The sequence below is a fragment of the Erpetoichthys calabaricus genome, chromosome 15 (genome assembly GCF_900747795.2).
Source record: "Erpetoichthys calabaricus chromosome 15, fErpCal1.3, whole genome shotgun sequence".
NCBI lineage: Eukaryota > Metazoa > Chordata > Cladistia > Polypteriformes > Polypteridae > Erpetoichthys > Erpetoichthys calabaricus.
Genome location: NC_041408.2, coordinates 94,904,706 through 94,918,255, shown reverse-complemented (window position 1 = coordinate 94,918,255; position 13,550 = coordinate 94,904,706). Strand labels below are relative to the sequence as shown.

The 13,550-nt window shown below is 44.9% G+C and overlaps 1 protein-coding gene and 1 long non-coding RNA gene across 2 annotated transcripts in view; one reads left to right on the top strand and one right to left on the bottom strand.

The window, feature by feature from the left end:
* myom2b (myomesin 2b) overlaps window positions 1-13,550 on the bottom strand; it is a 113,657-nt gene that overhangs the window by 87,927 nt on the left and 12,180 nt on the right. The window contains 3 exon segments of the mRNA XM_051919405.1: window positions 2,268-2,403; window positions 5,046-5,183; window positions 5,917-6,050. Coding sequence (XP_051775365.1) covers window positions 2,268-2,403; window positions 5,046-5,183; window positions 5,917-6,029 — 387 coding nt within the window. The 5' untranslated portion in view covers window positions 6,030-6,050.
* Window positions 7,278-13,550, top strand: part of LOC127525970 (uncharacterized) — a 495,457-nt gene continuing 489,184 nt past the window's right edge. Inside the window, exon 1 of the long non-coding RNA XR_007933580.1 lies at window positions 7,278-7,377. This is a non-coding gene — a long non-coding RNA (uncharacterized LOC127525970). The remainder of the gene's footprint in view (window positions 7,378-13,550) is intronic.

Genomic DNA, 13,550 nt, shown 5'->3' with positions numbered 1-13,550 from the left:
TAACCTGCTCTGCATGTCTATCGCGCCAACGTTTTTGAATCCTTTACGATGTTCTACTTTGTCATCTACTCTTTGTCTTTTATTTCCGGCCCAGGGCCTGGTTAAATCTCTTGGCACGAAGTCTCATCTCGCCGAACGTGAAAGTGTCTCTCTGAAAAAGTCACGTCTCGTCTTCTTCCAAAAATATTTTTATAATAGAGAGATATAATTTCTATTATAAAAAAATACTTGGAAGGAGATTGTTTCCTGCCTTGTGCCCTGTGTTGGCTGGGATTGCATCCAGCAGACCCCCGTGACCCTGTGTTAGGATTCAGCGGGTTGGAAAATGGATGGATGGATATAATTTCTTGTATTAGGAATTTGTTAGTTTTTGCATACCCCTTGGGGTCGGAGTGCAGGGTCAGCCATTGTGCAGCACCCCTGAAGCAACTGCAGGTTAAGGGCCTTATTCAAGGGCCCACCAGAGTAGGAGCTCTTTTGGCAGGGACGGGGATTCAAACTGGCAACCTCTCGGATAGCAGCACAGATCCTTACCCTCAGAGCCACCAGGGGCGGCCTTAGGCCTGTGCAAACTGTGAACCTGCACAGGGCCGCCAATTCCCAGGGGCCGCCATGCCAATATATTTTGAATATAAAACATAAAGAGAAACTAACGACACAGCTGACGGCAATGTGGCTGAAAAACATCGTGTTTCTTGTTAATTAGTGCGCTGTATTTACTGATGTCGCAAGAGTCGGAGCAGTAAGCTACATGTAGTACTATAACATTCTGCTATAATGAGAATATCACGGGCCACCACTTGGTTTTCAAGTTACGGACATGCGCATATAGAAGCGAAGCTAGTGCAAGTGGGCGAGTCGTCTTACAAGTTAATGTTTCTAAACTTAGTTTTAATAAAGTATTAGTGATAGCACAATAGTCATAGTGAATATCTGGTCACATATGGGACATAAGACATTCGCATACCCATTCTAAGCAAAATGAAGAGACTTCGAGTACACGAATCTGGTTATTCGAAACGAAAGACAAAGGCGGCTCATATTGACATTGGTGGGCGAAGGGGCCACCGATTCTTTCTCTGCCCAGGGCCACCACGAGCCTAGAGCCGCCCCTGAAGCCACCACTCCGGTCAAATCTGCAGATGATACCAAGCTATGCAGAGGAGCAGATGAAGGAGAATCAGATAAATTGGTACAGTGGGACGTTGACAGCATACAGACCTGGGCAGATTTGTGGCTGATGACATTTAATGTCAGTAAATGTAAAGTTTTACATAAAGGAAGTAAAAATGTGAGGTTTGCATACACAATGGGTGGTCTGAACATTGACCTGACACTAGCACCTTACAGACAGTGTTCAGAAGGGGTTACAAAGGCTACAAGAACGTTTGGTTATATAGTGCCTTGATGTTTGGAGTGTGAGTCCAGGGAGGTCATCCTTAAGTTATATTATACATGGGTGAGTCTCCACTCGGAGTACTGTCTCCAGTTTTGTTCTCCTCATTACAAAAAAGACATAACAGCACTCGAGAAAGTCCAGAAAAGAGCAACTACGCTGATTCTAGGACTGCAGGGAATGAATTATAAGGAAGGATTGAAGGAGCTGGCAGAAAGTAGGAGAGATATAACTGAATGGTTAAAAAAATATTAAGAGAATTGGTACAGCAGGTCCCTATTGTTACTTTAAAACAACCTCTAAAACAAAAACTTGGGAAACACAGACTGCGTGCTTAGGGCAGATTTTGCACTAATGTTCTAAACTTTTTCTTCACACCTCAAACCACTAAGTGACTGGGTCATATGGTGTTATGCAGGACTTTAGGGACCCTCAAAACTCGACTTGATGTTATTTTGGACAATCTCTGAAAAGGATGGACGGGCCTGTTGGGCTGAATGGCCTGATCTCGTTGTGATTGCTCAAATATTCCATCAAGTTGTTTTTCAGCATGAACACTCAGCTGCATTGTGACTTATTATTATCAGAGTTGGGGTTGTCCTCCATTGCAAGTGACTAATTAAATCTCTCAAATAGCATCGGGTTTACTTTTGTCGTTACTTCCTGAAAAGGACAATCCCATTACTGATGACTTTACTTCTGCCTCACTCATTGATTTTCGTTACACTCCACTGGAGTTCAAACACAACACACAATCACATTCTTCTGTGACGTTGTAGACAGTTCCATTTGCAATTTTGTGGCTCTGTGGTGCCACATCTGCACCCTGGCACTGGGCTCCTCCTTTACCTATCCATTGAAATCGACTCACCATCCTCTGAACAGCCAGCTTGTCCACTTGCTGGCGCGTCGCCTCTCTTGCCTCATGGATTTCTGCCTCCAAAGAAGCCAGTTCATTGCCAAAGTGCACCACCCTGCGCTGGTACTCCTCTTGTTCTTCAGCAGACCTGTAGGAATCCATGCAGATTGTCATTTCAGACGGCACGCATTATCATTAAAATGGCCCAAGCATTTCAGATAAGAAAAGAATTAACAAAAATAATAAGCTGTGAACACACTCTGGCCTGGTGATACTGGGCATAGGCGTCTCGTGTATTGTGGCTCAGACAGGGCACAGTTTATTAAATAGACTTTTGGATTTCATAATTCATAATGTGTTTGCTCCTCTTTTGTGTCACGTCTCAGATCTTATTTTGCTTTTGTATTATTGATTAAGTATGCTAGTATGTGTACGTTTGTGCTAATGTACTCCTGTCTAGTTATGTGCCCTGTCCCCTTCAGATAGAGCATCGAGACAATCAGCTGGAGGGCCGCCCCTGGCCCATTTACTCGGGACGCCCACAGCAGCATTGAGCGTTGAGCAGTTTGCTTCAAGTTTAGTGAGTATTGTTGTTCTTTTTTGTTGTTTTTTCCGTGATATTTTCACTATTTGTGCGATTTGCGGATTGGATTTGTTTGCTTTGGGTTGCTTTGTAGGGAAACCCTTTTTGATTATTTTCTGTCTTGACTGTTTTCGTTTTCTTTTTTTTTCTTCTTCTAATTGTTATGGAAACTTTGAGATATAAATGATTATTGTGAGAGCGATAAACTGGGAGAACGTGGGCAAAGTGTAGTGGAAGAGAGGCAAAATTCGAAAACATAACCAGGCAAATGGGCGGCAAGGGGCTGAGCGCAAAATACATGAGTTGAAAAAATAAAGAAATAATCCTAATGCTAGGCCTACTTGAAATAAAGATAACCTTCCATAAAGAGAAAGCAACAAACAAAACCAGAGGATACGAGAAAACGGACACATCATCCTATTTACATCATGGCATAACAAACCCCATCCATCGTGGTTATGTAACCTAAGAAAAACTTCTGATTCTGATTCAAATTAAATATCATAAGGGTGGAACTGATTCCTAGTGCAAGCCCTAAACATATTTAAAAATGAGAGTTGTATGATAGTAATATTAAATATAAAGGTACTTGGTTTTATTTTTGTCCAAAATACCAGAGGTTTACTGTTATCTTCTTTTCTAAAGGACATTTCTGAATATTTTTATGAGGTTTCTGAACTTTAACCCTTAAACCAGTAGAACCAGCTATACTCGGTTCCCAGTGCAATGTGCCAGCAGGCCGGAGCTGATCAGTCCGTGCCATACATTCGCTGAGCAGCCAGCTCATGACCACTGGCGCCCCCTGGATTGAGCCGTTGCACTACTCTGCATGCAGCCAGTTCAAGTGCAGTTGGCTCGGTGATTTACTGAATTTCATCAATGGCGTCACTTGCACCTTGTACATATCATAATAGATTGTTGCAGCAGTTTATTTTTTATAGTTTTTACAGTTCATTGTCAGTGTGTAAAATGATCGTTTGTTGCAGTCATTGTGATGCTCTTTGCATGAAAGACAATCTGTGTTCCATTAACATTTCACTTTTTCTTGGTGAATTGTGATGTTTCCTTAAAAAGTGCAGCAAAAAAGTATTTGGCATCCAGGGGTGCATTAACCCCTCCAAGTATGTGGCAGTTTAAGGGTTAAAAACCTTAGCCTCGATTTAGGCCTGTGCAGGATGAAGCCTGCCATTTGAGTTTCGGGCTAGACTGCCAGAGGTGAGGCCAGCTTTTGTCTGCTGGTCTACTTTAAAATATTTTGAGGCCATTTTGTGTGTGGCAAATTACAGCAGTCTTGTTATTATGGCATCGCCCCCTAATCACATCAGTACGAAAAATGCTAAAACTAAACCACAAAACCAAAGTCTGCAAATCCAAAACATACTAATTCATTAAAAAGGACAGTTGTCCCGTCACTGAATCCTGTAGGCATCACCAAGAAGAACAGGACAACATTCAGTGGATGCGAACTGCTCTCACCTTGATGACGCCACCATCAGACGAATGCTGAGTGCACAGTGGAGACAGCTGCCCACTCGTTTTATCTCACAAACATCTACCTTACAGTATATGGAGTCATGAGTAGAACTTGGGTCTCGGCATTGCTTATAAAGGTGGAGCCCCTTGTTATTCGATCTGTCATGTGTGGTGATGGTCTAGATATGCTTATGGCTTGGATGACTTCTCATCATTGACTGACATGTGAATTCTGCTTTGGCCATAGAAGGATGCCTGGTCAACTGTCCATCAGCTGAGGCTCGTGGAGAGGGAGAGAACATCCCAAAGCAAATGTACAACGTAATCACTGAACAAGGAGGACTTTGGTGTCAAATGCCAGACAGTTAGGTCACATGATGGATGAAGTAGGGGCTCATGGACAAATGGGACCACATCCTTTACACTGTTGAGATACACTTGTCCACCAAGCTAGGAGGTGGTTGGATAAGGTGCTACAAGGGGGCTTTCCTCCTTCAGATGTCTGAAATAAGGACCAGTATGCTATCAAGAGTTCTGTTACGGTCGGAACCCAAAACGGGTCAAACTTAAGGTGCAAGGAATCACATATGGCAGATTAGGTCAATCCTTATCCATAGAAATAAGTAAAGTAACAAATTCTTGGGTTCTGTGACGACAGGCCCAAATTTTTGCTCCTAGACCCCCCTTTGATTTAAAAAAAACTCATCTTAATCCCAGTTTTTCACAAAGCATACCTCGTCCTGAAAGGTGGCACGGTGTATTCCAGCTGCTCATCTTCAACAGAGGTCCTGTGTCTCTTGGTGCCCACCTGAGCTCTCGAAGCTTGAGAAGTGGATGTTACTCGGGAAGCGCTGGATCTCGATGATGCAGTCCTGAAGTCAGACAGACAGACAGACAGACAGACAGATCATTGGTGGGCAATGGAGGAGGGCTTGTCTCTTCTGACACTTACCATCCCACCTTCTCTCAAGAGGGGAAAAACTAAGTACAAATACGCAGAGCAACTGCTGTGGAATCCCCAATGGAGTGAGACACTAGAGTTGTGCTTCATGTCTAAACTGGGGAAAGTGGGATCTACTCTTTCAGAAGTCCCACCATGTTATTGTGATGGTCAGAACAAGCAGACAGAGACTGGGCAACTCTGTTCACCCCATGATGCACTTCACTCACACCAATACTGGAAGGATTTTTTTTTTGTATTCTTATTCAACCTACCCGGGCGGTCTGCCATAGGTCACTCAGTGCCATTTGAGCCAATGGGCAGTATGGGGTACCTATAAGTTCAGAAATGGTGTGTCCCTCCATAGCAAGATGTGGAGATTTCAGGAAGTGAAGCCTCTTATGCCACTGCCCTTTGATAGTGAACCAAGAGAACAGCACTGCATCATTGGCCAGCCCTGTCTGTCCCACATAATGGAGCTGCAGCCCCTGCCATGTCCCATATTTAGTAGAATGTGACCTCTTGTTGAAGAGGACACTCTGGTGGGCCTTCTGACATGAACACAAACATCCAAAGGGTCGCATCGTTGTTAGAGTAACGATGTTCATAGCCAGAAAGGATCCCCCCCCCCCGCCCCCACCGTGGCCCAGCAGGTAAGGTCTCACCTTGCAGATGACGCTGAATACTCCTGCACCACATAGCGGGTCTGAGTGCTGCGGTATCCCTGGTCATAGTGCTTAAGCCTCCGCTGGTAAAATGGCAAAACCTTGGCTGCCATGGCTGTGACACTTCACCAGACCTGTCAATAAAACAAAGAGTCTTTTCAGCCATTGGTTCCTGATCGGAGGTGACTGCTAGGAAATACCAAGCGTTTCATCAGACGGCTCCTTTTTATTTACTCTTTCTGTTTTTTTCTAAATAAGGTCACATGTGCCAGTGTAGGGCGTGTCTCCTCCATCAATGTTGAGAACACAAAGAGGGAAGTTTGTTGAAGTGACACCAGCACTAACCTCTGCTTCAGTTCCTGTCCCAGAGTGGAGGAACACCCACAGGAAGTGCTGTGATGTCACTGATGTAGCCCCGCCTCTTCCGCCTCCTGCCCTATTTAAAGAACTCGCGGACTGGTCCTATGAGGTCGGAGCTCTAGGAGCTGCCTTCTTTGTCTTGTATTTCGTTTTGACTTTTTCTTTGTCCAATTGGATATTAAATGGGGCTTCCCACCGGACCCCAGCTCTTCATGATGTGTCGATTTCTTCATTTTTATAATTTTATTTTGTGACTTTTACAATTGTTTATATATTTTTTCATGAATGTTTTTGCATAAATTATTGGTGACTGTTTCCATTACCTGTTCTTTGCGTTGTGTTGCACGTAAGGGGCGGGGACACCTGACACCACACTTGAGGCCCCGCCCCCCAGTCACCTGCGTCTGATACTGATGTGTGTCTCGGACTGGGATTGTGAGGGCTTGTTTGTTGTTTAGTGTTTATCGTCTAGTGGGCTTTTTTATATCTCAGTGTATCTGATCATTAGCGATCACCATCTGGGTGGGTTTCTGTGTAGGCGTTATTTATTTAATTGTCTTTGTGTTTGGCGTTTATTCGATACATTTTCTCTCTCATGTATTTGATGTAACTTCTGTGTTACGGGTCTCTGTGTGTACTGTAAGTGTGTGTGGGCCGAGTCGAGGCTGGGTGCCTTCCTGGTGTCCTCTAAATACAATAAATAAACCGCCATTTCCAACAGAGTGAATCTGAGTGCCTCGCAGCTGCTCCAATTTCACAATTACGATCAAGAATTGTGTTTTTGGACTTGCTGTTTCCAGATTGCCCGTTGGCAGCTCCTCTTGACTCCTTTTATGCGCTTTAAAGTTAAATAAATATTTGTATTTATAAAGAGTCCAGTGGACTGTTTTGTGCTCTAGCCATGTGTTTTTCATGGGTTTTCCCTTTTCCTCTTATTATCCATGAGTTATTGATATTATTTCAAAGGTTGGGCAGCACGGTGGCGCAGTGGGTAGGTTAGGAGACCCGGGTTCACTTCATGGGTCCTCCCTGTGTGGAGTTTGCCTGTTCTCCCCGTGTCTGCGTGGGTTTCCTCCCACAGTCCAAAGACATGCAGGTTAGGTGCATTGGCGATCCTAAATTGTCCCCAGTGTGTGCGTGTGCCCTGCAGTGGGCTGGCACCCTACCCGGGGTTTGTTCCTACCTTGCGCCCTGTGTTTGCTGGGATTGGCTCCAGCACACCCCCGTGACCCTGTAGCGGTTGGAAGATGGATGGGTAGATTTTTAAAAGGTTATTTTTGAGCTTGTAGGGCTAAAGTGCACTATGGCCTGGTGCAGGTCTGAAGCCGGCCAATGCAGTGGGAGCTTCGGCTTCCTCCATGATGTTCTCTCCAAACCTCTGAAGTGCACTCTTAACTCCCCCCTTATTACTCAATGGGTTTTTATTGATTCGAGGTGCTCAAAACTCCATGGGGGGCTTAAACAGAAAGTAGCGGCACATCTGTTATTAGCACATCCGCTCAGCAGCAAAAATAAATTAGAGAGAACATTAGCTGCCTCTGTTTGCCCCCTTCATGGACAGACTGGTGGGCATTCTGGCCTGCTTCTTATGTTAGTCCTGGAGGTCTCATAGCCCACTGCTCTCTCGACTTTAGATGAAGATGCCTGACATTGTGTTGGTCTTTCTTGAACACTAGAATGCCTGATTCCCTAAATCTTAGTACAGGGTCTACAGCTTTGGAGAAGTGGGTGCCTGGGATCAGTGGTGGGATTACGCAGAAGCTGGAGTTGCTCTATCATTTCTTTGACACCCTGGCATAAGGCAGCATTCAGTGAAACTCTTGTGTTTTGCCAAGTAAGTGAAGTCCTGCATGGGACGGACGGCAATCTCCAGGCAGCGGGCACCTCAGAGATCTATAAGCCATGCTGGGATGACCAAGGCCTTCCTCCTGCTGACTCTTGTGCCACAGAGCTGCACTTGGCACTTCATCCAAGGCTGACAGTCACTTTTGCACTATTTACAATTTCACATCCAGATTTTAATTGTATCTGTCGTTCCCATCAGGGTGGGCACCGTGATGGGTAGCGTCAGCCATAGTGTGGGCATGTGGCTTTTGTTGTTTACCATCAGTGGACTCATCACGGGACAGACTTACAGTAAATGCCTGGCATTGATTGCTGGAAGTCTTCTTCACAGTTTCTGTTCACCTTTTTACTTCTGCTTGGCACTTCTGCCCTGTACATATGGGAATGCGGTGCGGACGCAGACCATCCATGCTTTGATGGCAGAGCTCAGGAACGGGCAGGTGTGCCCAGCTGCAGCTCTGCCCATCACACCTGCCTCACACCTCGCCATCTGTGACCGTTTGTGGTCTCTGTGGACTGCATGGGGGCTCCGTGACTGCTTAGAATGGCACAAATTAGATTGAATTTTATGAAACCAGCAAATTTCTTACTCATTTCAGACCTGGGCAAAGGAGACCCCCCAGCAGTGATATCTAGGAGATGTGGAGGCGAGTAAGTAGGATACTTTCTTTTATTTCATATTATTAATATATGTCTGTTTAATATTTAGGAGATTTCACTTTTTATGCATTTGTTCCTGCTTTGTGCCTTGTGCCAACTGGGATAGGCTCCGGCGCCCACAACTACGAGAGAGCCCCTGTTCGGGACAAAGCGGTTTATGAAATGACTTTTTATGTATATATATTTTTTAACTGACTTTGTTGTATTTTCAATTATACTGATTCTGTTTTAATGCGTTGTGTACCTTCTGCCCAACCTACGTGGGTGAGTAGTAATATCAGACAGAAACTGTCAAATGGATGATTGATGACCTTAAATCCCGCCCCAAATTATGACTGATGAAACATGATGTGTGAAAATATGATTTATGAAAAATATGAATTATGAAATATGATGTATGAAATTAAGTCCAATCCCCAAAATATGAATTATGAAATGTACCTCCACTGCAAATTATAAATTATGAAATGTATACCCTCACCCCCAAATTATGATACTTATGCCCCCCACCGTGACATGTAATGTCATTGTACTACACGAGATTCAAAACTAATAATTTAAAAAATACACCCCTGTATCTTGTAATACATAAAGTGGACCTTTACATTCCTTAAGACCTTTGTTATATTTTGATGAGAATGATGGGCACTGTTCAAATTATCTTAATAACGTACACAGGTTGACAGTGACTGTCTGATAATTACTACGACTTAATTTCCTACATCATATTTCATAATTCATATCTTCATAAATCATATTTTCGCACATCCATGTTTCATCAGTCATAATTTGGGGCGGGGTTTAAGGTTGACAGTCTCTGTCTGATATTACTGGAGCTTGATGACATCACAGCTGAGGGGCCGCCCTCAGACTTTAAATGTGGGGCTCAGGCTCAGCGTCTCCTCCTGATGGGAGCCTTGATGGTGGACTGCTGTTGGCTGGTGGAATTTTGGAAGATTTGTAAAGGCATCTTTTTGAGCATTTTTAGGTTTTGTTTAAAGAATTACAATAATTTGGTTTTTGACAGCTCAGGTTTGCCGTAGCATTTTTGATTCACCTTTTGCTTTAATTATTGTTTGTATTTTTTAAATAAATTCTTTTAACAAACATAAATTCTTGTTATGTGTTTGGTTTAAGTCAGGGTTCCTCCCTTAGCTTCTGTTTAAATTCCTTTTTAAAGTCTTTCTTATTCATTTTACATTCAGTGATAAATATCATTTACTGTATGTTAATATTGTCTTATTGTGTATATTATTTTATCAATTTATTATTTAGTTTCTGTGTGTATAATCTTGTTCCCCTGTGACCCTTATATTCTGTGAGTGGACGCCTCCAAAAGGCGGGTCTACCAATACCTGATCAGAAGGAACCGCCCCCAGCCTTAAAAGGGAAACTGGAGGCGGGGCCACTAATATCTCACCTCAAGGGACCGCCCCCAGCCTGTACAAGTACAGTAAGCCATGTAAGTGGAGTAACGGCATAACGTACAGGATTTCTTATGAATAACATCGTTGTCCAGCATTTCCAAAACATCCTGCCTTTCCCGTGATGTGGATGTTGATCTCTGCCTGAACGCCATCTTCTGGCAGCTCCTAGCCAGTTAGCACAGCTCATGAGCAATCCTGGTCAACTTAGGAGGATTTCTTAAATTAGGAAGATGCTTTTATTCGTACTGCTAAGAGTAGGACCAAATATGAGTCACTCTGAGATTTTTGAGATGTTGGGTGAATAAGAGATTGAGCAAGCGGGCGAGTTGAGTGAGAGAGTGAGTTTGATGTGTGTGTCAGGGAATCAGGTAATTAGTGAGAGAGTGAGAGAGAGAGTGAGAGAGCCTGACAGGTAAGTGAGTGACAGAGTGGCCCATGAATGAATGAATGAAGCAGTGCATAAGTGAGCTAGTGGGCAAGGGGGTGAGTTACAAGAGTGTGTGAGTGAGTTACTTGGGCTGCCAAGTCAGTAAGCAAATGAGCTGGTAACGCGATTGGGTGAATAACACATAACAGCTAGTGAGTGAGTGGCAATTGAATCTGATCTACGAGTGACTGGAGAGCGACTTCCATGAGCCATCACGTAAGTGAGTGAGTGAGTGACTGAGCCATATTGGCATCGGGGAAGAAGGGCAGGCCCTGTAGCGTGGGTCAAGTGTCATGGGTGGTGGGACAGCTGACTCCACCACAGAGAACAGGCCCTCTGGCGTGACCCGTGACCACCCAGGCAGGAGACGTCTGCCTTGTGACACTTGCATCTGACGGCAGAGGTGGGTGACCCCACCACAGAGAAGTGTGCTGACATGCTGGAGCTGAGCAGCAGAGGTCGGCTGTATAAATAAGGAGGAGTGATGGACCAGCACAGACTGGGGAGCAACTGCTTTACCACATCCATGTGTGAGGATTACTCTGTAAGTAGGAGTGCCATTCCACTCCAATTACTTATTATATAGTGCCTTTCACAGCTGCCATTTTATAAAAGGCATTTTAATGGAGAAATCACAGAGAAGACTACAGGAGTCTCCCTCCACTTCCCTTTCTCCTTACGTGTTATTCCTGTATGGTGACAGACTGCTCTCCTGTCCAGGTGTTACCTGCTAGCGTTGGCTCCAGCTGCCCCAAGACTCTGCCTGGATGACTGGGTTCTGAAAATGGATGGATGGTTGGGTGGACATTATTCCTGTAATCATGACAGGTGCCACCAAGAGTCGTCCATCCACCTTGAAATGCATGCAGTGTCTGACCCGGCGGACAGAATACCAACAGAGATCAAGGGGGAGAGGGGGCCACTAGGGGGGAAGAAGACCTGTCGTGTGGAGCTGAACACAGTGGGCACTCTTAAGGTGCAACATCTCCAGGAACCTCTAGGGGTGGAGAGAACGTCACTTCAGCTAGAAAGTTATTTCAAATGGTGCACCACCCCTAGCAACCCATCCCCAAGTAAAAAAAAAGTGTATATGATTACGTTTTGTGACCAAAAGGGGGCACACTTGGGCTGGCACCAGAACTAAAAAATACCAAGGAAACCAAAATAATGCATAAAAAAAGATTTACTATAACAACAATGAGAATAATAGAAGGGGGTGCAAGGTAAGAAATAATAGGGAACTCTCACCAAATCTACAGCCCCTTACTAAAGAAGATTCAGCCCACCATACTGTCTCCTGCTCAAAGCTCCCCATTCTCTCTCCAATGGCCTCCCTTTCTCATTTGACTCACGACTTGGACGTCACCTTCTACGTGACTGCTTTCTTAGTAAACAGCAGTTGTGTCCTAACACTGGTTATGATTTATGTAGCAAGTGAAAAATGAAGACAATCAAAACGTTTTTAAAGATTCCTGAACCACTCGCCCCCATCTACTGAAGGCAATGAAGAAAGTGGAGCGCGACTTGAGTGCCCATGCGCGTTCTACGAGCTCCGTAGATGACGTCAGACACAGATGCTCGTTCCCGCGCCCGACTCGCGCGCTGCACACGGGTGCGCGCCGTGTATCGAAATCGGTGAATTTCGAGGAGAATCTGGTCACGTGGCCGCCAGAATGCCGAACGAAGGGCTCAATGTGACACACACAGATCATCAAAGAACAAGACGGTCTTTCGACACTGTCTGAATTGCATCTGTTCATCATGTGGACCCCCACTCTCCAGAATATTTAAACTCGCCCTCCCTTTTGGTTCAAGGGTCTGACCAGCCCGCCACCCCAAAATGAGGTACTCATTCCAGCAGCAGGTTAGCCGTCACTTCTTGTGTCAGGAACCGCCCTGCTACAACTTCCCCTAGTGACCCCCAGGTTCATGAACTGAACCCTTCTCTTAAAGAGCATGGCCAAGCCTGATCAGGCCAGCCCACCTAACCACAAGATACCTTCCTTGCCACATTTCCTGCCCAGAAGGGGAGGACGAGGCACTAATGGTAGATCCAGCAATGTGCAATGGCAGCTGGCAATACCTATGAGGTCAGTCACATAACGCCGGTCACGAAATGTCCGTATAAAATTTGGTTGGAGGACTCAGGGGGCTTTTCATGACTGATGTTGTGGGTGTTCCGTCACCTACGTCGTAGCTATCGCGGGCTGCAGGTAAACCCATTTCGGCAGATCCGCTCCTGCCCCCTGGTGAATGAATTGAATGACTGCACCTACACTCTACTCCCCACCGGGCAGCGTCAATCCCCCGGCAAGTGCTTTATAAACTAGAAAGTAGACTTTCAATTAAAATCCAATGCAGTCAGGATGTTCCCCCAGGTCTGAATTTCATTTTACGAAAATAATTGAAAACAAATACGCATGAATAAAAAATGACTGTAATATTCTGATTTGAACGTTTGAACAATAATGATTACATCTTCGCACACAGCAGCATCTAACCTGACATTTGCTTTCATGCTCTGCGGTGAAACGCACCTGTAAGGTTTTATTATCTATCTATAATTTATCATTTCTTCGTCTTGGATCGTTTTTCCAGCGGCTGATCGTAATTAACCGGCCTGCTAATTAGCCCGTACTTAACCTCCGCTTCTCTTTTGCCGCTAGCTGCATTCTGTAGTTAATAAAGCGGCGAGCGGCGTGTCAGCTCCACAGTTCTTTCGCTATCGGGTGGAAACGAGAAGCTTCGCGCGGCACCGAGCTGACCAGCCGTACCCGTGTGAAGCCAAGCGCGAGCGCAATAAAATCGCGAGCGCGCGAGCGCAGTCAGGTACCAAAGCGCGTTCCTACTTGTTGCTGTCAGTTCGATCAGCGCGTTGATAGTTTCCTACTCAGTGAGTGACAGTCTCTAGTTAA